This window comes from Euprymna scolopes, chromosome 12 (genome assembly GCF_053919585.1).
Source record: "Euprymna scolopes isolate OS-2025 chromosome 12, ASM5391958v1, whole genome shotgun sequence".
NCBI classification, from domain to species: Eukaryota; Metazoa; Mollusca; class Cephalopoda; order Sepiida; family Sepiolidae; genus Euprymna; species Euprymna scolopes.
Window position 1 is genome coordinate 138,038,684 of NC_136493.1, and position 26,244 is coordinate 138,064,927.

A 26,244-nucleotide genomic window follows, 5' to 3' on the forward strand; every position below is an offset into this window, starting at 1 on the left:
TGAGCCATTCCCTTAAGTAATCCAATTTATCAAATATCCACTACTAACAATTACGTTTCCTTTGACCACTGTACACTTATTAACACTTTCCTCGAGTGGACTCTGGCCTTGATAAGTGGTGAATCCTTTGTAAAAAAAAACAAAAAAAAACAGGTTTCCCAAAATATGTCAAGCAGATGAATGACTTACCAAGAGGGCTAAGAGGACCACACATGTACATGCACCGCATTTGATTAAAATACCACCGTTAACTCCCCCTCCCTCTTTGTTTTTTGCAGTGGAGATTGATAAGGGATTAAACAGAGAAAACAGATTTGTGATTTTGAGGGTCAACCCACAAAGGGAAGGAGACGCCTTCTATCTGTGGTGGCAGGAACAGGTGGAAGATAGGTGAAGAAGAAAAAGAGAAGGAAACCTAAAAATCTGTTGGCTACTCATGGTCTGTTAATGTATTCTCCAAAGTCGGGAACTTTAGAATATTACCGATAATGTATTATTGAGAATTAAATTCTATTGGTAAAAAAAAGGGGTGGAGCTATGGTCCTGGGTTCTTAATATAACACAGTGAACCAGAGACAGTCAGACACAGAGAGAGTTAGAAAACAGAGAGAGACTTAACTGAACTGAGCTGAGAGACTCCGCTTTGCTCCCCACTGGACTGCACATTGTTGAAAGTCTGACTCCCGAACTTAGGGTTGGTGACTGAACTTGAAAACCGTCCAGACTACTCTGCTTTCTCCCTATTGGACTGCTCGTTGTTGAAAGGCTGACTCACAAACTTAGGGTTAATGACTAAACTTGAAAATCGCCTAGACTGACAAAAGGGTGCCATCCACTCATAAATGTTAATAAGCCTAACTTGAAATCAGGGTATGACTTTTTTCGTTCTCCGAATAATTATTATTTACACTATTTAAACCAACCAGTTGTTGAAGCGTTATTCTTTCTTCTTTCGGCTTAAATGATCTTTGCTCTCCAGTGATACACACCTTGGTGACAGTGCCAGAATATTTGTCCTTTCAATCTTTTTTACAACATGGGGGAAGAAGTAGTTCACCGGACCGGAACTTTCAACACTTAGGCTCTTCACAATAGTGACTGCCAAAGACTGAGAGTTCAACCGGGACCCAAAACGGTCGAATTTGGTGATGTTACTCACTGGACATCGTTGGAGGAGTGAGTGGGAAGTAATGATATCTACAAGACTTTTATACAAGCATTAATTGCCACTTTGTACTCTATTTGTTTATTTACAAAGTGCGTTGTATTCCACTAAAGTAGTAGCAAGTGATATCACTGTCAAGAGTGCTTAACCCGAGGTCATATATATATATATATATATATTATAAATTGTGTGTATTTAGGCAGCATTTTTTTCATTTCAAGCATTTATAAAGATAACAGAGCTCCTGTTTAATTATATTGTTTTTTGTTTTTTTTTTCAATTTTTCTCTTCTTCTTTGTGCAAAAATCAAAAATGTTAATATAAGTTCCATATGTATATCAAATGCTTTTCTTTGTTCTGAAAGCATCTCCAGGTGAGAGTCAATGTACAGTGTGCTGAGAGGGAGATTACTAGTAACAGTAAATATATTTAAATGTGTGTGTCCCAAATCTTTGTACTTGCATTATTATTTGTACAAAATATTTAAAAATCACTTATTAGTTTAAAAAAACTCAACCCCAACAAATAGGCTGCGGATTTTGATAGTATTGTCTTCTCTGTTAGAAGTAACTCTAGTACGACCAGATTTAGGGGCATCACGAACACTGCCGGTGTTTTGGTGGTTTTGCACAGTCTTACGTACCATTTTCTCATCACATTTCAATCTGCAGCCGATTTTTCGATTGGATAAACTAGAAAGGTGGAGATTAATGAGCTCCTGACAATCACTAAGAGAAAGTCGTGGCATATGGACTAAATGTTACGTTGTATAACCTGAAACAACAACAATTACGATTAGAGATGCTTTGTTGCCTGTTAGTGGATATTTTAAACGGATTTAGGGACGAAAATTTAAGTTGGTTTTAAGCGAATTTGTTGCTGTGGACTTTCTTTTTGCCGCCTCAATTTGAAGTTATTTTTTTAAATTGATGTGAACACTAGAATGCTTCAATTAAAAGTTAAATATAAACAGGTAAAATTATAAAGGAATAAAATGCGAATCAAATGAGGTATAGGTTGTTTAAACAGTTACATTCAATTTAGCTTAAATTTGCAGTTTTTGAAAAAAATACAAGTGCGGTCTTTCTTTTTGCTGGTACAGTAGCTTTTCATCACTGCGTTAGTTACTTATATTTTCTCTACCATTCTCCCTCAAGTAAGGACTGTACTCTAATCAATCATGTCCTTGATAGTACAGATGCAGTATTTGCCTTAGAAAGTAACACTCAAATACATATGTTTGATAACTTTAATGTCCACCATAAAAATTGGCTTTGTTTCTCAGGTTACACAGATGCAGCTGGACACTCTATAGCTTCTCTATAGCCCATTCTCTCACACAGTCATATTCCTGAACTGACTGATTTTGAACGCTCTTAACTGAATATATTTTCTTTGTGACATCAAAACGTGCTCAACCATGTGAGAGTGAGTACCTCACATGGATTCTACATATTAAACATGTCTCCACACGCCTTTGCAACACAAAGAAAATTCCTCAATCCATTGTCTATTATTCCTAACTGACCTATCTTTGTTTTATAATTATTTCAATTATAATGACAATTCACTAAATTCCTGGGATCGCGTCTAAATAGTAATATGTATTCACTTTTAACTCAACTGGAGGAAGCAATCAATTTGATTAAAAAAATTAGCAATTTCATCGATTTCAATGACAATAAAAGTATGGTGCGGAACATTCGTTGATCATCATTCTATCCCGCACAATGTCAGGTCTCCTTGCTAGTTAGTTTTAAACAAATAAAATAACTTCTGGTAGAATAAAAATTTCTGCTACAAACATAAGCTTACTATGAATAACAGACACAGAGACAGAAATAAAACCCAGACAAAAACAAGGTAGAGATTTCTATTTTTATATAAGGTTAGGTATGTGTATATATTTATATGCATAGTACATTATAAGGTTAGGTATGTGTATATATTTATATGCATAGTACATTTCTAAAGTTTTTATTTTTAATTTTTGAGATGAGGATTGGTTATTTGTATTTTTTAGATTCATCGGACTACTACATCTTGAGTGTTATTTACACAACACTTCAGTCGATGTAACCTCTGATCTTCAGGTGTATCTTGTCGAACTCGGGGAATGTTTTTGTCAAACTCAAGAATTTAGACGGAATTTGGAATGGAATTCTTTATTTACTTCACAGGAGTAGCATACTTTTGTTCCATCAATCATTACTGGATAGATGTCCTAAGTAATTCACAATTATATTTTTCGGTCGCCCACATTGAGGATTGAACCTTCAACCTTCATGAGAATATCACTTTTACAATTGATTTTTTTCAAGTACTCTTTTTTTTTATTTTTCCAAGTACTGCAAGCATTTACTCTTAAAATAATTAACTGATCATCATGAATTTTGAAACACAGCTGTTGGGCATAAAAATTTGTAATGTGGGCTATATTTATTTTAATTTTATGCAAAAAATAAAAAATGCTGATGCCCTTTGTGAAAATTCAGAAACCTTTAACTTGTGAATTTTCAATAATTTCAAACATCAATTAATAAATATTCTCAAAATTTCACTTTTTTGGTTTATTTTAAAGGTATTTTTTTTTATTGAGATGGGTATTTATTGGGGGAGGGGGATAATATGAGTATAACATCCCATCTTAAAATTCAAATATTTTAGATTTGCATTCAATTTGTTCAATGCTCATTAGACACCAGTTAAGCAAGATTCACTGGATTTAAATCTCTTCTAAGACCTTTAAAAATTTGAATAAGGATTCTAGATATAAGGTTTAGTAACCTACGATCTCTGATTTTTAATCTTTGTGAAGGGATTCTAAACTGTTCCAATTTGTGGGATCTGTCTTCGGACAAATATTCTTTTATTAATCCATATATATATATATATATATATATATATATATATATATATATATATATATAGAGAGAGAGAGAGAGAGAGAGAGAGAGAGAGAAAATAAAAAGGAAACAAACCGTATTATGTGTTCATCAACGTTTCGTCTTTATTTCGAGACTTCCTCTGGATGAAATAAAGACGAAACATTGATGAACACATAATACGGTTTGTTCCTTTTTATTTTCTCTATTTTGTCGGAATACTATTTCCATTACTTTCATCACATATATATATATATATATATATATATATATATGATTTTCTTGTAAATATTCCAATAGTGTTTTTCCAGTTATAGCCGTATAGACAATAATATAATATAAATAGTACAATACTAAATTTGTTTGATGCTCAATGATATTCAGAACATATTTATATTTTTAAGGTTCAATTCACAATTTTTCAAAGCACAATTTTTTTTATTTTCTCATAAGAGTATACATTACAAATCTTTTTCGTTAGCAATCTTCAACAAACATGTCTTAAACACTTCTGCCACTCCTCCCAGCGACTCGCCTTTTATAATGTTTCGGGCACAACTAATTTGCATATACCACACGAGATTGCTAGAGATCTATGCGTGGCCAGAGGCTTTAAAAGACAACAGCCGCCATCTTAGGCGTCTTTTTTTTTTCTTTTTTCTGTCTTTCAGTTTACTGCCAAGAGATTCTCGCCCGTTTCTGAGGTAGGTCCTCTCTATGTCTATCACAGGGGCGCAACATAGCAAGATGTAGAGTACACAGAAGTGTTCACGGACTGTGAGAGTTAATACGAACAGTAAAATAAAAGATATTTAAAATATAACTTTCAGTTAGTGTTTCCTTTCAGAAGGAAGAAATTTGTTGCAGAATGATAAACGTAGTAAAACTATGAAAAAAAGAAAAAAAAAACGAAACAAGAGATGCCTCCTTTTATCTGATAACCGTACAGAAAAAATATTATTCATCCTAAACTGCCAATCATATGTTTTTGTCCCATCATGAACTGTATTGAATGTATATACATATGCACACATAAAAAGAACTGCTCTCCTGTTATACATACACTTGCATACATAAACACTAGATGACACAAGCCACATATATATAACACCTTGTAATGAGAGTGGATGAATGTAACATAAATGTAGGTAAAGAAGTTAACAAGAATAATATTAAAGGATTGGGTTTGAAGAAAAATTTAAAAAAAAAGTATTATGAACAGAAACAAACTAAAACTTTGCAACGTCAATGATTGTGTTGTTGGATACCATGAGAAAGCAAAAAGCTGATTATAGCATATCACAACAACTTTTCTGTGTAAATTTCTGCCACGCTTTCCCAACTGAAACATACTTATGTTTCTGAATATTTTGAGATGAGGATTGCTTCAAAAATCCATACTAGACTTGTCTCTAACGACCTGTAACAGATAAAAGTACTAGGTAAAATTCACTTCTGGAGATTTAAGGTTCAATCCTCAGTGCAGGCGATACTAAGAATACAATTATGAATTACTTAAGATTTTTAACTGGTTATGACTGACAGAATGAGAGTATGCTTCACCCCCATAGATTAAATAAGAGATTCCATTGAAAACTGCATATAGATTCCCAAGTTCGACAGAAAGATTCCAGAGTTCAAAACACAAGATCAGAGTTTACATAAGCTAAAAGGTTGAGAATAACACCGAAGATGTAAACAATAGACCAACTAATACAATATAAATTCATTGAATTGAATAGCCAGTAGGGAAGCAATCCCATGGTATTGTATTCCATAGATGGGTAATTCTTGAAAAGAAGATTTTATGGAGGTTCCATTTGGTTTTATTTACGTACACAAAGAAAGAATGTATAGTTCTTCTCGCAGAGGAGTATGGCAAACAAGTTATCAACATTATTCTAGCCATTATACCATAGCGCAGGCCATGACACATTCAATCCAATGTCCAAAACTGTTGGTTAAGAAAGTGATGGGCTTTACAGTGAAAGTATGAGAACATTTGAAAGAAATACAAAAATACTTTTACCAATTGGGCTGAAATTCTTTCGATACGTAATCCATATCCGAGATAAAATATCATGTTTTAATTCTTCCAAATCTGCAATAAAAAAAAAATATTTGCAATTTATTTTGAGATTAGCTAATTAAATATTAAATTTAAAATAGGAAAAATTATTAAAAAAACAATCATGCAAAACTTTAATCGTTGCTTTAAAATTTTCACCAAAAATCCAGTTCTTTCTTTATAATAATGAAATTATAAAAAGTTATCGAAGGCAGTGATAATGCAATATCAGGTTGAAGAGACTGTTTGGTTGATAGAAAACTACACAGCTAAAGGTAGATAAGACTATTACATCGAAGAATGTGATATTTTTTTATTTTAATATTCACATATTGTATTATACCACATCAAAGATAGTATGCCCATTATTTATATTTCAAGGTTATACCTCCTTCGCTAAGGTGTTTCTCACTTATATGTGACTTACATTATTTTATTTTACAAATAATTATTTATTAAAATAAAACATACAATAGCGTGATATAAAATAAAAATCCAATTTAAAAAATAAATTAAAAAATTAAATCCACCAGTCAGTCATTTTGATGTTTTGTTTATAGTAAAAAAAAAAAAAAAAGAATTACTTTGTGACCCTTCAAAAATTCTGACTTTAAAATTATCAGCAAATCCTTATTTATTAAATGATGGAAAGTTTTGGAAGCTATTTTACACTCAATAACTTCAATATCCACTAATTTTATAAATCAAGATTAAAACATTACCTTAAAAAATAGTTATAGTTTTATAACAAGTTAATGATTTAATGATCAAAGAATATCATAATGAAATTTACCTTTCAATATTCTATTTATTAAAAAAAAAGAAAAGAGAAAATCAGGTGAAGTTTAAAGAGTGAAAGAAAGATGAGAGTAAATGACTCCCACGCAATGTCGGGAAGAAACAGATCTTTAGATAGAAAAGTTTTACAAAAGAAATCATAATGAAACGTTCAATGAATTGTTAATCTAAATAAAAAGGTTTTGTATATAAGCAAAAATGCTAATTGATTACTAGTAATAAACAAATAATATTGTGTAATTAATGTGACGATGGCAAACGCATGCTTGAAGTCACATAATTTATATATATATATATATATATATATATATATATATATATATATATAAATATATATATTAGAAAAACTCTAAGAAGAACTTAGTATAATTGCACATGATAACTTCCTTTTAATCTGTTTCAAGAAATCAGAGAAAAAGCTACCAGTGTAAGAGTTTTTTTAGCTGGAATAAGTATTTTCAGAAGAAAACTAAAGCAAAATAAAAATATATTAGTGCTAATAATATAATGGAAGGAAAAAAAACGAAAAAATAGGTTAGTCCAAATCAAGTATATGTCAGACAGATTGCTATTTGGGTCTGCCTTGAACATCAATCAAGATCAAGATGTTAAATTTAAAAGGCCTCATTTGTAGCTTAGTTTTCTTAAAAAATTTCAAATTGGACTATGATAGAGGAAATAACAAAAGAATTCCAATGTGTGTCTCAAGATTGTAAAGTTGTAAAAAGAAAAAAAAAAAGTACTTAGAACTGACCATAGAGTGTGCTGTAAGCATGACCGAGTATGTGGACAGGTTCATCAGTCTGGGGAAAATCAGCAAATTCAGCAGGACCGCTCTCATACGTCATACATATTGAGGCTACAAAGAAGAAAAACATTTCATGTTTTGAGTCATTAAAAGAGTAGAAGAAAAAAAATTACCAATGTCTTGTTTTTTTTTTTCTTCTTCTCCTCTGAGAACACTTGATAAAATTTTAGGATAGAAAAAAAATTTAATTCATAAAAAAAAATGAATATTCTTAAAACACTTTGATTGAAACCACTATCAATAATTTCCCTCACTCTTTATCTGTGCCTAAACCTAAATGTAGATTTCATGAACAAAGCTTCTTTCTTAGAACTGCACGCCTGTGGAACTCACTTCCGTTTACCTGCTTTCCAGCTGACTACAATATGGCCATCTTCAAGTCCAATGTAAACAAGTTCTTGATGAGCCGTTCCCTTTAAGTAATCCAATTTACCAAATTTACACTTCTAATGATTACTATGATATTGTCCTTTTTGACCACTGTACACTCTTTAACCTATAGTAAGCCGTTTATACCTACCAATACGCTTTGTCTAGATCAAAGACACAGACACAGAACAAGCTGTGTGCAGTAGCACACACACACATGGAGTGGAGCACATGCAAACATCACATAACTTTGATACACATGCATTTCCTGTGACATCTGACATAGCCTTCAGTTTCCCTTTTCTCTCTCTTTTTCGCTTGGCACCAAGCAGTGCACACGTAAACATGTGCGCACACCATAAACATACATCATCATGTGAGGTAAGGCTTACACATTTTTTTTTGTATAAGCATTGTTACCTTTAAGATGCTTACACGTAGAGCTAATACAGTATGAACAATCCAAGACTGTTATAATTAAGCTGTATATCACTCGTGTAAAATAGGAACTATAACCTCTATTTGTGCACACTTCCACAGAGGTCAACACGCACAAACCACTATCACACGTCCTTACGTGACTGCCAAATTATTGCACCAATGTATGAACTTTGCTTTGCTTTGTTTTGTTTTAAATAAATAATGTAGTTTAATATATAATGGTATAATGGTTTTCCTTATTATTTAGTCGTGAACATGCTTTATACGGCCTCCCAACAAACCCTTATCCTCGAGTGGCCTCTTGGCCTTGATAAGTGGTGCCTCATCTGTAAAAAAAAAAAAAAGAAAGTGATTTGCATATTTAGCAATGAAAGTACAATTTTAAACTTACGACTAATGCAAACAGTATTTTTTTTGTTATCATTCTTCCCCGTCCAACTGACAAATTCATAAACCCTTATCCTCGAGTGGCCTCTTGGCCTTGATAAGTGGTGCCACCTGACAAATTCATAAACCCTTATCCTTAAAAATTGAATAAAAAAAGAGCTGATGTGGCACAAGGAACAATCAAGTTAATTTAATCATGGAATAATTAATTTGAAGAGTTAACTTCTTTAAATTAACATATCAACAAATATTGTTCTGTAACCAATTTAATTTGAAATGTCATGTTTAGTACAGAGTGTCAGTCGAAATCCTCAGCTCATGTTTTGAAATGACAGTCCTAAATCTTTCAACCTCTCCAACTCCTGCTCTTTCCTGTACTTCAATAATATCACAAAGGTAATAAAACTTCTGAATGACCTCAATAGTTTCGCTATCCAAATGTACTTTCTCCACATCAGAGTTCTCATCTATTTCCATTGCCTTGTATTTCTCGAAGATGAATAAGAACAAATAAAAAATAGATATTTTAAAGTGTTCATTCATGCTATTTCAAACTTAAGCATGACAGAAAGGTAAAACATCTTATAGGGATACAAAGATGAAAAGAAAAATGGTAGAAATAGCGTTTGACATTTTTTGTGTCAAACCTGAATTTTTATTTTTTTACTTTTTTTTTACACAGTGATCACCACTTATCAAGGCCCGGAAGCCACTCAGGGATAAGGGTTATTGCAAGTACATTATGTTAGTGTAGAGATTTGATGAAGTGTTTACCTAAGGGGGCGGTTCATTAGGAATTTGTTAACGTTGGACTTGAAGACATCCAAGTTGTAGTCCGGTGGGAAGCAGGCAGATGGAACAGAGTTCCACAGGCGTGCAGTTCTAAGAAAGAAGCTTTGTTCATGGAATCCACGTTTTGATTTAGGCACAGATAAAGAGTGGGGGAAATTTTTCACAGTGGATTCAGCTAGACGGGTGTTTTTCATGAAAGATTGGCCAGGGGGTACCAAAGATTGGAGTTCAGATGAGCACCTGCCATGGAAATAACGATAAAACAAGGATAGGCTCGCAACGTCTCTTCTGTGGGAGAGAGGTTGCAGGGTAGAGAAAAGGGCACCCCCCACTAAGCCACAACGTCTATTTTGTACTCTGTCAAGGCAGGATAGGCTGTTTTTAGCAGCTCCTGCCCAGATATGGCAACAGTATTCCATCCTTGGACGTACTTGGCTTTTATATAGATAGAGAATTGCATCAGTAGTGAGATATCTTCTGGAGCGGTAGAAGGATCCCACCATCTTTCCAGTGACTTTGGCAACAGACTTGATGTACGTGTTCCATTTCAGATCAGGAGTAAAGGTCAAACCCAGAAGCTTGTCAAAACACGGGGCCTCATCCAGACGAGAGCCATCCATCCCAATTGATGCCAGATGGGGATCAGAGCGTTGATGATGTAAGGATAGGAGTTTGGTTTTGGATGCATTAAAAGGTAACCAGCCACGTCTTCCCCCACTGAACCACGCGCTCAAGATCAGAGGAGAGAGAATCAGAGAGAACTTTGTCATTTACAGCCTTTGATGTGTTGCCGTAGATGGTCGTGTCATCAGCATAGATGTCAACGAATGATTTAAGTATGTGTTTAGGGAGGTCATTGATGTAGATCAGGAAGAGAGTTGGGCCCAGGATTGACCCCTAAGGGACTCCAGCATTTATATTGCAGGCCTCCGATTTTTGTCCATCGACCACTACTCTTATGAGCCTATCGGAGAGAAATGATTTAATGATTGAGAAAACATTTCCAGTTATACCGTAGCTGGAAATCTTGTGAAGTAGACCCTTATGCCATACCTTGTCAAAGGCCTTTGATATGTAAAGAGCAATTGCCCTAGAAAGGAAGCCTTTGTCAAGAGATTCACTAATCCTGTGAGATATAACCGTCAGCACATCTGCGGTAGATCTTGCAGAGCGGAAACCATATTGTGTGTCACTAAGAAAGTTGTTTCTGTTGAGGTGGTTGACTATTTCTCTATTTAATATGGATTCCAGCAACTTACTCATAACACACAGGAGACTTATTGGTCTGTACTGAGAGGGAGATGACTTATCACCTAAATTCTTAAATACAGGGCAAACTGATGAGGTCTTCCAGGGAGTCGGAAAGCACTTCTCCTTAAGGCAGCGCTTAAATAGTTTCGTAAGTATGGGAGCGAGTTCTGGTTGAAGCTTTTTTAACACTATAATTGGGATGCCATCAGGGCCAGTTGCTTTACTGGAATCAAGGTTCTTGATTAGTCAATAAGCTTAAATCAATCAACACTTTCCTGAAAATATAAACAAATATCATGTGATCTTTCTCCAACCTAGTCAAATTATATTAAAATGAAAATCTATGTATAAAATGATTTAATATATAATATAATGTTAGCTGGATTTTAAAAGTTGCATCTAAATAGCATTTAAGCTGACAAATCAAATAATTTTCATTTTTGTTATTGTAGTGGGGCAGATTGCTAAAACAATCTTTCACTTGCTGCTTGTATCACTAAGCAAAAGATTCTTATGGAATACTGAGATAACCTGCCCCACTATTGTTGTTATAATGTGTTATTTGCAATAGACCAACATACTGCACTACAATTTATATTTAAAAATACTTAATTTGGTCTGGCAGTGCAGTAATATGGAGACATTCTTAAATAATCATCTCAAAAGAAAATTCATATGAGGTGAATAACTCTTCTCTATTTAATTAGTTTTTTTTTTTTATATAAAATTGCTTCAGACAAGGCAGGAATCCACTTGATATAAGGAGCTAAAAAAATACTACTTCAAGGTAGTGTTAGATGGAATCGATTCTGACCCAGAAAATTGCAATTGTTCCTCCTTTGCCAGAAACATTGTTCATTGAATGTAAGGACTAAAGGACAAAAATAAGAGAAACAAGAGTTATTGTTCCTTATTTGCTTTGATTTATGATTCTAGGTTTAATTACAATTTCTTAATGGTTTCTATAAAAAATGCAAAATGTCAAGAGAAATTCCACACTTGAAAAAAAAAAAATCTTTTTAATATATTTATGATGTAAATCTTTTATTTACATTAATGTGGCATAGATATAAACAATGGAAAACACATTCTGTTTTGTATCTCTGTATTCGTGTCTATTTTTAAAAACAATTTCATTCGTCATGTGTCAACAAGAAAGGAATGACAAATGAAACATTTTTTCCACTTTTTCCTGTTATTTCTTTTTGTTTTAAATAAATCTTACATAATGTGTTGGCATATCTAAACATAATCAAAAAACCTGAAAAACGAGTTGATACAAAAAGAAAAAAACAAAACATACAAAAATATCTAAACGCAGCAACAAAAAATATTAAAAGACATTAATAATTTCTTGATGTTAAGGTTGGGATTGAAGTGTGGTATCAGTTCTGTTGTGGATTCTTGGCTGGGGCAATTCATTTTTGTCCCATACTCAGTGGGAAGGCATGTAAATAAGACACTAACAATTTTACTCACAAATGAAATCACATTACATAAAATAGTCTTCGTATCCATCTTATCAAATGGTTTTATTCAACATTGTGTTAACCTAGAAGACTTACACTTAATAACTTCCCCATCCCTTTGTCATACCTCTCCAGTCACAAAGGTTACCTTAAATTATCTTTAAGTTAATTTTTTCCCTTATTTTATTGACTACTATAGTTTTCAAATAAAAGCCTATATGTGTTAATCTATTCACTCAGTCATTTAAGCCAATCTCTTAACTGATGTGCACTTCCAAAAAAGATGTCCATTCTGTTCCCTTTAAAAAGTTCTTACATTCCCTTACCCTGCTCATCAGTTTCTCCCAACACAGTTATTTCAGGAGGTGGCAAGTTCCTTCACTCTCACACTAACATCTACTTCCACAGGTTCTCACTTCACCACATCTGTTCTTAATAGCCATACTACTATTGTCTATATACTACACTAGATATCAATCTAAATATAAACTGTTTCTTTCAATTAAGTTTTTTCTTTTCCAAATATATGTTTGGGTGTTAAAATAGCAGTTTAGAGTGCAATTACAGTATTCATAATTTTAACTATTTTGTTTTCATCGGGGGGGGGGGGGGGTCCACATTTCTCACATTTATGATTCAACTTAATTCCAAACTCATGCGAATTACATTAACTAATTATTTACCTTTCTATTTTTCAACTGAAAAAATTATAAATTAGAGAAGTAAAATATTTCTGAACATAGATGACACATTCTGTAAAATCAAAATGGCTTCTGAAATGTCGGTAGTCCGCTTTAGTTTATTTTCTTTTCTCCTTTATTTTAATTAATTCATCTAAAGTTTCCTTTCTTTACATAATTTTCACAAAACCATGTATTGTTTAACTAACGTTACAGTTCAAGATAAAATTTATTCAAATACATTAAATGGGTAAAAAAAAATTTTTTAGCTTGGATTTTACTACTAACAACTTGGTTTGACTCTTAAGGTTTCCCAGTTTGAAGTGATGGATAATTTTTATTTACTGGTGAAATGACTTTACAAAAGATGCACCTGAAAAAAGGCCAGAAGCTGCATCAAACAAAACAAGATAAAATCCAAGTGATCAGATGAAAAATTTTTTTTGGATACGTAAGAGTCCAAAAAGGCTATAGCAATGCAGGAAACCAAGTGTTCAAGTGATGATACATATGAACAAAAATAGACAAGCAACCAAAGGTCTTGGAGGTTTTTTTTTATTTTTGTATATTTATTTTCAAAAGCAATCAGAAATACAAATTAGTAAATATGGACTTACTGTTTAAAATTACCGGAATATTTCGAGAATATCATCTCTTTTTCAAAAAGAAGAAAACAAAAAGAACGTCATGTTTGCAATTGGTTTTTTATTTTTATTTTATTGTGTTAGCTGACATTCAGTTTTAACAATCCCATTTTTTTTATACAAAAGTGCCCTTCAGTAACCTTGAATCTGGATAGGAAATTAACCTTCCAATGAATCGGGGGAGGGAGGATTCCCCCCCCCCCTCCCTTCTGCTCTACATTAACACCAAGGGGTTCACGTTTGTGCTGGACAACCATAAGCAATAAGTAATTCAATAGTTCATAGTTCAGGCCTGGAATTTGTTGAGTTTCTCTACTTTCCCCAAACAACCCGGGACACGGGTTAGATAGTTTATTTATAAAATAGATCTGTTATGAGTTCTGAACAGGTTTTCAAATTCCAGACAAGTAAAATTTTTCACCAGACAGTTTTGACATTTGCTGTTCCCTTTTGAAAGAAGTTTCCAGGACTGTATTTGTTACATAGCTGATGATCACTCCAATCCATTAGTCACAGATTTACAAAGAAAAAAAAAACTGCTAACCAAGAAATCCTGGTACTTTTCCATGGACTCTTAAATGTATTGTAAATAAAATGTATTTTGCTCTTGTTTCTTTTACAATTGAGCACTTTGATTTTTCTGCTGAAAAAAAAAATAATATATATATATATATATATATATATATATATATATATTTTTTTTCTTCTTATTTTATTACATTTTCACCCCAAACAAGGCACATTGCCACTTTTGTGTAAGGGGCTACTATCAGGGGAAACAACTACTGGGGTACTATGTAGGGATTTGGGCAACAAGATGTTGGTTCACGTTGCACTTGAACTTCTGTATGTCAGTACAGTTGGGGAAGCAGTGACCTAGAATGGAATTCCAAAGTCTAGCGGTTCTGGGGAAGAAACTACCAGAGTAGAAAGATCTTTTACATCTAGGGATCTCTACAGTGTGGGGGTGGGATTTTGCAGCTTGTCGGGTCTGTCGAGGGTGTTCACGTCGTGGGAGCACAAGTGCTTGCAGTTCATCAGAGCATTCACCATTAAATTACTTGTAGAACAGGCAGAGGGATGCAACGTTTCGTCGATGGGACAGAGGCTGAAGCTTAGATGCCAGTTTAGGGCCTATCAGATTTGCGACTCTCTTTTGAACCCTGTCAAGGAGCGAGAGACTAGTAGGCAATGCACCACCCAAATATGACAGCAATACTCCATACATGGGCGAATGGTTGCCTTATAGAGGTACAGGATACTTTCGAGTGTTAGTAGTTTTCTAGCACGGTAGAGAGAGCCCACCTTCCTTGCAGCGGCCCTGGCAATGCCCTCGATGTAATTGTTCCAACTCATGTTTCCTGTGAACGTTAGGCCAAGGAGCTTGAAAGACGTACTCTCACTGGTGACTCAAACAAATATATATATATATATATATATATATATGAGGTGCCTTTAATAAGTTCCAGACTTTTTTATACAGTCATTTAAAATTGTTGTAGACTCTTGAAAATTCAGTATGTTATTGCTATACATCTTATGAGATGACTGACCAATTTTTATGATTTCAGGTTCAAATGAACAGTTACAGCAGGAATTGGAAACACCCTACTAAAGCCTGATTGTCACAGCTGGTGAATTTAAAAAATGCAATCTGGATGTAAGGACACTTTAGAAGAACAATATGCAATAAAATTCTGTTTTAAACTTTTAAAAAATGCCACAAAAATGTATGAAATGTTCCATACTGCTTTTTGACCCATCTTGCATGAATCGAGCATCAATTTTTGAGTGGCATCAGATATTTAAGGAACACATGAAATCTGTGTGGGAGGAATAAGAAAGTCAGAAAACCAGAGTTGATTGGCCAAATAAAGAATTTCATGAATAATGATCCTATTGTGTCTATAAAGTCAATAAGTGTACACTTTGATGTCAGTGTGGGACTGTAAACAATTATTTGCGAGAAACTGAAGGTACAGTAGATTTGCACAAAGTTTGACCCAAGGGTGTTCAGAGAAGATCAGATAGAAAGACGTTGTTATGACAGCAGGGAAATGGTCGAGCTGATCAATTCATATCCCACAGTTCTTAATGCTCTGGTGACCTGCAATGAAACTTGGATCTACTGCTATGATCCAAACACCAAGAGATAGAGTTCCCAGTGGAAGCATACTAGCTCTCCCAGACCCAAGAAGGTCAGAGCAAATCCACCCAGAAACTTATGATTCCTTTTTTGATAGCATGGACATGATCTACATGCACTGGGTTCTCACTGGACAGACAGTCAACAAAGAATACTATGTTCAGGTTTTAAGGGAGTTCAGGAAAAGATTCCATCGAAAGAGGCCAGCACTCTTCAAATCTGGTCAATAGCATTTCCACCAGGACAATGGACCAATCCACAACTCTATCTTTGTCACAGACTATTTTACCAAGATGGGCATCAAGACAGTTCCTCACCCTCCCTATTGTTCAGACCTTGCTCCCTTTGACTTTTGGTTTTCCCTAAGCTCAAGGAAAACCTTAGAAGCTGTCATTATGAGACAATTGAGGAGATAAAAGAGGCTGTGGCTGGGGGTCATTGACACGCTCACACAGGAAAACTTCCATGAGCATTTCATAAGTTGTTGGAATGGTACAACAAGTGCATTGCAACCAGAGAAGATTACTTCAAAAGGGGACTAGAGTTTCATGCGTGCACTATCAATAAAAGTTTGGAAGACTTCGTAGCTTAGTGGGGGATGCCCTTTTCTCTTCCCTGCAACCTCTTTCTCGCAGATGAGACGTTGCGAGCCTGTCTCTGTTTTATTGTTATTTTATGGCAGAGGGGGGGGGGGTAAAAAGTATTTTCTTTCGTTATTAGTAATCACTATTATTAGTAGTTGTTTCGAAAGCAACACTAGATCAGCATATACTTTTTTTAAAATCATATTTTGTTATCTATGTTTCAGACAACTTTTTTCTTTTTTTTTTTTTACAAAGCAGTCACCACTTATCAAGGCCAGGAGGCCACTCAAGGATAAGGGTTAATGAGTGTACAGTGGTCAAGGGGAACATGTCAGTCATCATTAATACTGAAAATTTGGTAAATTGGATTACTTAAGGGGATGGCTCATCAAGAATTTGTTCATGTTGAACTTGAAGACACCCATATTGTAGTCTGTTGGAAAACAGGAAAACGGTAGACAGTTCCACAGGCGTGCAGTTCTAAGAAATAAGCTTTGTTTATGAAATCTACGTTTAGGTTTACGAAGTCTATTTTGAACTCTGTCAAGGCAGAATAAGCTGCTTCTAGCAGTTCCTGCACAGATATGGCAACAGTACTCCATCCTTGGACGTACTTGTAGAGAATTGCATCAGCAACGAGATATCTACTGGAATTGTAGAAAGATCCCATCATTTTCCCAGCAGGTCTGGCAATGGATTTGATTTACGAGTTCCATCTCAGATCAAGAGTAAAGGTCAAGCCCCAAAGTTTGTCAAAATGAGAGCCATTCGTTTCAATTGATGCCAGACGGGGATCAGAGCATTAATGATGAAAAGATAGAAGTTTGGTCTTAGATGCATTAAAATTAACCAGCCACCACTTTCCCCATATTTCCTAGTAATCCTGTTAACACTAAATACAGATTTATTGGACGGTTTTGTCGTATTCAAATTATTGTTACCAGCTCGGTTGTGTACTTGCAGTTTTTTCTTAAGTCTACAGTTTAATAATAAAGGCCCTGAAATAGTGCATATTCTCTCCTGATGACCCAACATTATCTAGAAGTTGGAATGAAATACCCTACAAGTGAAAACAGCCGATAAACATGATTATATACAAGTCTAAAATGTAAGTAGTTACTTCCAAACAACAATATCTTCTGCTGGTCACTAAGTTTCTGCTACTGTTCTAGTAGCAAATATCCTTCTTTTATATTAAATGTTAAATTTATTTTGAAAATTGAAAATATTCCAAAAATATCACCATTCAAGTGATTATAGTGGTTTTCATACCAGTTCAGAATTTGTTCTCGACAATCAGCACACCAGAGTTTGAACCATGCTCATGTGACTTTTTCTTTCTGGGCTGATGTATGGTCCTGTATAGTCTTAGGAAGTCTACCTCCAGGCTTTACTTTCTCTCTGAGAAAGAGTTAATTTATTGCTGATTGCCCGAGGCACCTGTAGTGGGGAATGCCAACAGGTGTACCTAAGCATTTTTTGTAAGCCAAAGTGCGCTACTCTAGTGCATTGGCTTCTCAAATTCTCACCTGAGCTTGTGTCTATATTCAGAGAGGTAAGTAAAAGCACTGGTTTTGCATCATATCCTTTTTTGACTTCAGAGTTATGTACCTTGGTTGGCAGCAAACCAGAAACACAAAAACGTCAAAGCAAAGAAGTTATCATCAAAACCAATTTACAAAATAGATAAAAATCACTGCACTCATGTGTTTTTCATCAGATCTAACATAAACAATCAAAATGTGTTTTATTTAACTTATTATGGTACTTCTGCAGTTTACAGACTTATTGTTTAAATAGGATTTACAAATTTAATTCAAGTTTTACGGTATCTTGTTTATTAAATTGTTAGGTGATAATACAGAATAGTTAACAAAGCCATCTAATGCATGCTAAGAATGTGTTTCTAAATAATAGCATTACTATTTCAGCATGGTCCATAAACTCAGTAGTACTCAATAAATAAACTTAAAAGTGGTGGCGGTGGGTGGGGTACTTATACAAAATACGGATCGTGCTGTTTTCTTACATAAGATTTTCAAGTTCAATTTTTACAATTATCTTTACGATTGCCGTTTTTCGCTTCACTTCTGGTTGCTCCTTTGTTTTTAATTGATTTTTTACTGTACCTTTTGTTCATTGAATTGTTAAGTGAAAGTACATAATAGGTAAAGAAAGGCTCCCGCTCCCCCTGTTAAGGATTTATATTAATGTTATTATTTAGAAAAAATATTCTTAACATGGGGAGGGACAACCAGAGGTGAAGTGGAAACAGTATTTGTAAAGATAACCATTTTTACTGTACGTTTTGTTTATTAAATTGTTAGGTGAAAGTAAAATCCCTTTCCCCATGTTAAGAATGGGCTTCTAAATGACATTATTATTATTATTTCAACACAGTCTGTATTGTACATAAGTACCAAAAAAAAAGAATTCCATTCAAACACGCCAAAAATAACAAACATATAATTTGGTTTTCTTTTTTATTTCTAAAGAGTCTACTACTCTTAAAAAATTTAATTGTTTATTGCAGTCCTGGATATGACCTTAAACTATATCCGATGGTGAGACCCCAGCTTGCAGGCTTTGGGGAGTGTAGAGTCACCCTATAATTGTCATTGCTCCTAGGTCCACTCTGACCCAGAATGGTAGTACCTATTAGAGTCCCAACTATGGGTTAAATAGAAACCAACTTTTAAAAAAAAACAAATATACTCTATTAAAAAATTGTTCTTCAAAATCACTGAATTCGGCATTAAATAACCTGAAAAGGGTTGATATGCCGTAAAATAAAAACAACCAACCAATTGTTTACTGCGATATTTGTGCACCATAAAAAAAATTACTTATGTTTCGTTTAAATTTAGGAAATAGATAGAAGAATGAACAAAATTGATTAAAGTCAAGATTGTCTGCTATTTTTAATTTCCAGTTTCTGCTTTCCATTTGACTGGATAATTATATACGGTCAAGCAGGCAAAAAGTCATTCATAATATGGAGCAAGGGGGGGGTGAACTTTTATATCATCTGAATGGAAGATAATCATTAATCAGAATGGACCATACCTTGCTTGTTACTGTTGTCTCATATGCAAAGCAGAAACCAGAAGTCCAAAAAGTGCAGAAAATCTTGACTATAACCGCAAAATTCTAGATGTGAACTAAATAATCGGGGCTAAATTCTATTTTAGTCACCCAAATTACTGACAGTGAAATGAGTTTTAGTGAGTTTTAACACTATACACAAGCATTTTATTCTTACTTAAAACCATGGGAAACTTTATAGTAGAATCACTTTTGTCTCTAATCAAGTCGGTTTTTATTTATTCATGGTTATGGATATCTTTTTCAGTCAAAAAACCCATAAAATATAAAATAATAAAAACAATTGGACATTAGTGACGCAATCATGTTTTTGTATAAAAAATAAAAATGAAAAAATTCAATACAGACAGTAATTAATAGAAAATTGAATCATATTTGAGTGATGTTAAATCCATGTTTACTTTGAGCATGGTTTGAACCCTGCTTATAAATTTTAATTCATTTTCAGCTCGAAATATTTTCAGTACATAAATACCTAGTTTATATAGAAACTAAGAAAAGCAATGAAATTTACAATAAGAAATAACCGTCTTAATTTATTTTGTTATTTTACAGTTCAGAACGTGGAGAAAATCAGAAAGCAGGATAACTCAGATTTCAATTTCTGGTTACTTCAATTCGTTAGGTTGGCATCAGGTTTGCTAAAAGTAAACATCAATTTAATGTCCAAATTCCAAACCTATGCATCCTGGGCTGATCACTCCAAAATTAATGATGAATGTCCAGTTGAAGAAAAAAACAAAAAAACTACCAAAAAGCATCGGAGAGACTGGATTTTATTTAATGTAACAATTACGCTAGGGCTAAGATAGCTAAAAAATAAAAAAATTATTCTTTTCTTCCTCGATCGCAACGGGACTACATTGTTGATGATAAATTCTATATCCAGGACCATTGGCTGCTCAGCATTGATGCAATCCATCATCTTTCCAAGAGAGTCAACAAGGTTTACTACCTTGACAGATTTCAAAACTGCCTTCAAAACCTAATAGGTGATACCCTTTTCTCTTCCCTGCAACCTCTCTCCCAGAGGAAATGTTGCAAGCCTGTCTCTACTTTATCGCTATTTTCATGGCAACTGCTCATCTGAGCTTCAATCTATGATCCACCCTACAAAACTTTCACAAAAACACACTTGTCTAGCTACAACCACTATCAACAATTTTCGCCTCTCTTTATCTGTGCCTAAATCTAAATGCAGATTCCATGAACAAAGCTGCTTACCTCCAACTGGCTGCCTGTGGAACTCTGTTCCACTGGCATGCCTTCCAGTTGACTATAATATGGTCATCTTCAAGTCAATGTAAACAAGTCCTTGTGGCGGCATCCCCTTAAATAATCAAATTATACCTGATTTCTACCACTAACAATTACTACATTGTTGTCTCAGTGACCCCTGTAACCCTTATCTGGGAGTGACCTTTGAACCTTGAGTAAAAGAAAATGTGAAAAAGGTGTGTTCAATCATTTCTTCATAGACCTCTCTGTACAGTCTGTCATAGAAGGGTAGTGCATTTCTAATTAATCACCAGGTTAAGATAACAGAGTTGTTGAAGTAACTCTAGCCTGACGCCCAACTCCACTGAGAGAAAATCTTCTCTGACCATTCCAAGTGGTCCACAAACAGAATCCTTCACTAAACTATATAGTTCTTTCTTAGACTGTGCAAAACCACTGGTTCATGGTGATGCTTTAAGCGCAGCTCAGCATTCGGTGAAGAATTGTATATTCATCCTCAGTCTACAATGTCATTTAACCAAGGGATCGAGTGGAGGTTGGGAAAGGCTTTCTCAACTACAGAGACCCATATAGTATCACCTATCAAAGAGCGACCCAGAAAAGCCAATCTTTCATTTATTAATTGCCAAATCTGGCATTCTCAAGCCTCTCTCATTCAAACATTAAGTACAGACCTGTCTGTGAACATATGATTTCCTTCTTTTCTAAAGAAGCATGTAAAAATCTTTAAACTGCCTATAGGTAGAGGTAGTACAGCTAGTCAGTAAAGGATAAGAGAAAAGACATAAGTGGCACATACCTAAGATCTATCCTTTTACGGAGAGTTTCCTTCAAATCAGACTACCAACAGATGATTCAACATTTTACAACTTCCAACATTTTTTTCCAGCTGGAAACTTCATAACGCGTGAGCACCTTATTTCATCATGTGAATGTTAGTATGACTAGATACAAAAACAGTGATGTCATCAATGTGAAAACTCTGGTGCTGCTAGATAAAGTGATTCCACACGGGACTGATTTCCTCGCCCTAACCTTTAATTTGCGAAGAAAGAGTATCAATGCTAAGACATAAAACAGAGTGGCAGCAGGCAACCCTAATGTACTAACCGAGAAACTACAACTTAATGACGCTTACAACTTAATTGTGTTCTGGTTTGACTAAATTACCAACAACATGTCAACAGTTTGCAAGAACTTTTGCCAAAACCTTTAACTCTGTAGCAGATTTATGGCTTTATAATTCTTTAGATCCTCCTCATCATGTAGGTCCTTTTATCAATATGATCACTTCCTTAGTAGCCTAGCCAGGGATGGATGCTTATTTGTTTGTTTGCTGTATGGCATACAACCTAGGTGAGTTGAACCAGTTTCTTCCAAAGGAGGAAGTGTCAAGGGAGTATCAAATTCACAGGCAGTTCTCAGTCACCTGATTAAACTAATGGCTGAACACATCTTTCAAAAAAGGAACAAACATGAACAACAATTTCATCTACATTTCATAGAGCAGATCATCAAGTCTCAATGGCGATTCATTGTAGCTGATCTACTTCAACACAATAACCATCAGAATCAACACACGTTTGCCAATGCAAAACAAGTGCATTTATGCCAGTAACGTAAAAATCTTGTGTTCTGGTGGCAATGAAGTCGCTGAAGGCGTTTTTTATATCATTTAGGTCTCTGACGCATTTCTCACACAGAAAGTTGTCGAGATGCTTGAAAAAGTGGTAGTCGGTAGGTGAGTGGTCTGGAGAGTATGGTGGATGAGGCAGAATTTCGAAGCCCAATTCGTTCAACTTCTGCAGAGTCAGTTTAGCAACATGCGGTCGGGTACTGTCGTGGAGGAGAATTAAGTCTTTTCTGTTGACTAATGCTGAGTGTTGTTGTCAAAGTTTCTGATACATTTCATCCATTTGTTGACAGTACTTTCCAGCCGTAATATTTTCGCCTGCATTCAAAAAACTAATGGATGAGACCTGTCGCAGGCCACCAAACAGTCAGTATGACCTTTTTGTAGCTCTGGCTTCAGGAAGTGTTGTAGAGCTTCGTCTGTGTCTAACCACTGAGCTGAGCATCATCGGTTGTCATAAAGAACCCACTTTTCATTGCAAGTCACAACCCAGGTTAGAAACAGATCATTCTTGTTGTGTAAAACCAGAGAAGATGACACCTCATAACGTCATTTCTTTTGGTTGTTGTTCAATTCATGATGCACCAATTTATCAAGGTTTTTTGTCTTTCCAATCTCTCTCAAGTGGTTGAAAATCGTTGTATATGTTACGTCTAATTCAGAAGCAAGTTTTCGAACAGTTGTGCATGGATTAGCTTCAACTAAGGGTTTTAATTAATCGTTATCAACATCCGATGGCCAACCACTATACTCATAATCTTCAAGACTCTTGTCACCGCCACAAAATTTGTTAAACTTCCATTGTTCTGTGCGTTCAGTAGTGGTTCCTGGGCCAAATGTTTCATTGATATAGCGAGCTGTTCCAGCAGCTTTTCAGCCTAGTTGGAATTGAAATAAGAAAATTGCTTTTTTTCATCTTGTATTCAACGTTCTGAAAAGAAGACATAATTGTTTTAACACGATTGTAATTTAAACGATTAGATAGAGTGAGAAACGCCCTTTGAAATGACATATAAAATAAAGGTTTATAACAAAAACTTATTTGAAATGGAAATTAAAAATTCCGCAAGAACTTTCGTCTCAACTTAATATATACACAATGAAATATGTGTAAGAAGACACTTATCGAAAAAGATAAGTTAGTGGCCTGGCAAGGCCACAAGGGAGACAACCAAGCAAAAAAAAAACCCTAAGCAATATTCATCCCAAAGCAACAAAACTAAAGCTGCCTTGCCAGGACACTATATACACAAATGTAGGCAAATTTGGGCATATTTTAGTGGTTTGAAAATATAGTTTTTTTTTTTACCATTGAATTTTAACCATAGGCTATTCTAAGAATAGCATGACAAAGAATTACATTGCTTAATACCCAGAAAAATACTTATTTGCGGAAAATTTAAATGCGACATTCGTTTTCAAAACCTATAAAAAAAAAACAAGCTTTTTAAGGTAGGTTTTGTGTTGGTCTACCAGGCCACAATTACTAAATAAAAACCACCACTAAAAAAAATAACGGAAATTGAATTGAAATTTCGTGCAGATTCCCGAATTCAACAGAGAGATTCCATAGTTCGATAAGATACACCTGAAGAAGGTCAGAAGTTACATCGACCGGTTGTAAAAATAACACAAAAGATGAGAACAGTAGTCCGAAGAATCCAATTAATACGAAGAACAAATCCTCATCTCAAAAATTTTGTCCAATTGTTGGTTTGGAATAGTGTTTTTGAGAGTTCGGAGATCGGATTACTTTGAAAATTTCATTTGGGAAAAAATTGATTTTCGCCTTAAGATGTATTTCTTATCCTGAAATCAAATTTTAATTTATTTTTATTTTTATTTTTTAATCTAACTTGAATGTTTTAATCGCTGACAGCCATATTGTGTTCTTATTTTGTTTTTGGGCGCAAAATATTTTTAGTTTTAAATTTTTATTAGACAAAATAACTTTCAACGTCCTTTTTAGATAAGAAAAACGTTTTAAATGGGGGTTTGCGAATTTAAAGGCAAATTTTTTTATTGAAGTTTTAGTCGATAATTTTAAACTATTAATTTAAGAGTTGTTGCTGCAAAGAGTAAAAAAAAATGAGGTACTTATGCATAATACGGACCGAATTTTTTGTAAATAGGATTTTCAAGTCAAATAAAATTTTAACAGTATCTTTTCTTATTAAATTGTTAGAGAAAAGTACAGAATAGTTACAAAGCGCCGTCTATGTTAAGAATGGGTTTCTAAACATAACCTTATTATTGAAGCACGGCCCATGTTCTGCATAAGTACCAAAATTTGGTAAAAAAAAAAAAAAAAAAAAAAAAAATCAGTTTTCTTTGTGTGGGATTTTATTTCGGTGGAAAAAAAAAAGTTAATATTTCAGATCAAGAATTAATTGTATCAAACAGTTGGGTAAATGAAATTCCAAAACGGACGACATATTTTAATTGTCTCTATAGTACAATTGAACGGAACAATTTATTTGTTGGTAAACAATTTTATGGATCTTTTTTTTTTTTTTTTTCTCCTCGGCCTTGTCATAATAAGATTACAATGTTTTGACAATAGTGCTAAATAATGAGATCAAAATATTTTCTAATTTCTTAGAAACAAAAAACCAACCAAGGGTGGGACCCGTATTTCTTTGAAAAACTGTCTAAACCTAAACAACAAAAAAAAATACATTAATAATAACTTGAGTCTGTAAATAATATTTTACATCTATAAAAAAATATGCTGTTCGATTCTTTCGTAAAATGTGCGATGATTTGATAACAATTAACTGAAACGGCAACAAATGTCAAAAAATTTCCGAAGCTAAAAAAATCAAAACAAAAAGCGATTTTTTTTTCTTTTTGTGTAAATATTACAGATTTTCTTCGCTTACCGTCTGCGACATCCATTTTTGCATTTACCGGAAGTTATCTTAATGCGGACCAATTAAAACGGAGATTACATTAGGCTAAGGTAGGCAGCCAATCAGTGATGCGGTAACAAAAATAACACGTCTTGTTTATATTTCAAGGAGAATTTTCTTTTGTTTATTTCTTTTTTAATCTCGTGACAAAAGAGAAAGAAATTATTTTTGTAATCTCCTTTTCTAAACCATTAATGTATATAGTATATCTTACTAGATCACCTGTGACCCGTTTTCGTAGTATTTGTTGCATATGTTAGAAAATATTTGGAAATTCATAAATGTTTTCTCAAGTATTTTGAAATTTTAAGTTACGGCTGCTGCTGCTGCTGATTTCACATATACACGTTTTTAAACCTTAAAAGTCTGTATTTAGTTCTCTCCCACTTTGCGACCTTGGTGTCACAGATCTAGAAGTCAGCGCCCCAAGGGAAGGGCACTCCGACCTGCAAAAAGTGGCTGAGCAGCCCGTTGCCATTCCCCCGTGAGGAAGGCAGTAAGGCACCTCAGGTGATTATTAGCAATAAAATAACCCTTTCTTAAACAGAAAAGGCAAAACCTGGGAGGGTGGACTTCCTAGAACTTCACCAAACTTTACTCACCGCAAAATCAATAGGGACTAGATCATTAGGAATAGTCTGATCTCTGTTGACTTTGGGGGCCGAGAATAAAAATTCCCCGTGGATAAATAGCAACCAGCATATATGGTTGTTAATGTTTGTGTGTGTGCGTTTCTGATCGAATCATTGCATTGAGCCCACAAATATCATTCCTATGGATTGTCTTGTTTGAGTGAAGATGAAGATCTCCTTATAAAGGGAGGTATTAACAATGACATTTAAATAGTCATTTAAATATCATAGACTCT

General features: G+C 34.2%; 1 protein-coding gene across 1 annotated transcript in view; it reads right to left on the minus strand.

The window, feature by feature from the left end:
* Positions 1 to 25,483, minus strand: part of LOC145291510 (cysteine protease ATG4B-like) — a 46,496-nt gene extending 21,013 nt beyond the window's left edge. The window contains exons 1-3 of the mRNA XM_080137480.1: positions 25,347 to 25,483; positions 7,671 to 7,775; positions 6,080 to 6,151 (exon numbers count right to left, since the gene is read on the minus strand). Coding sequence (XP_079993606.1) covers positions 6,080 to 6,151; positions 7,671 to 7,775; positions 25,347 to 25,362 — 193 coding nt within the window. The 5' untranslated portion in view covers positions 25,363 to 25,483. The remainder of the gene's footprint in view (positions 1 to 6,079; positions 6,152 to 7,670; positions 7,776 to 25,346) is intronic.
* Between the last annotated feature and the right edge of the window lie 761 nt (positions 25,484 to 26,244).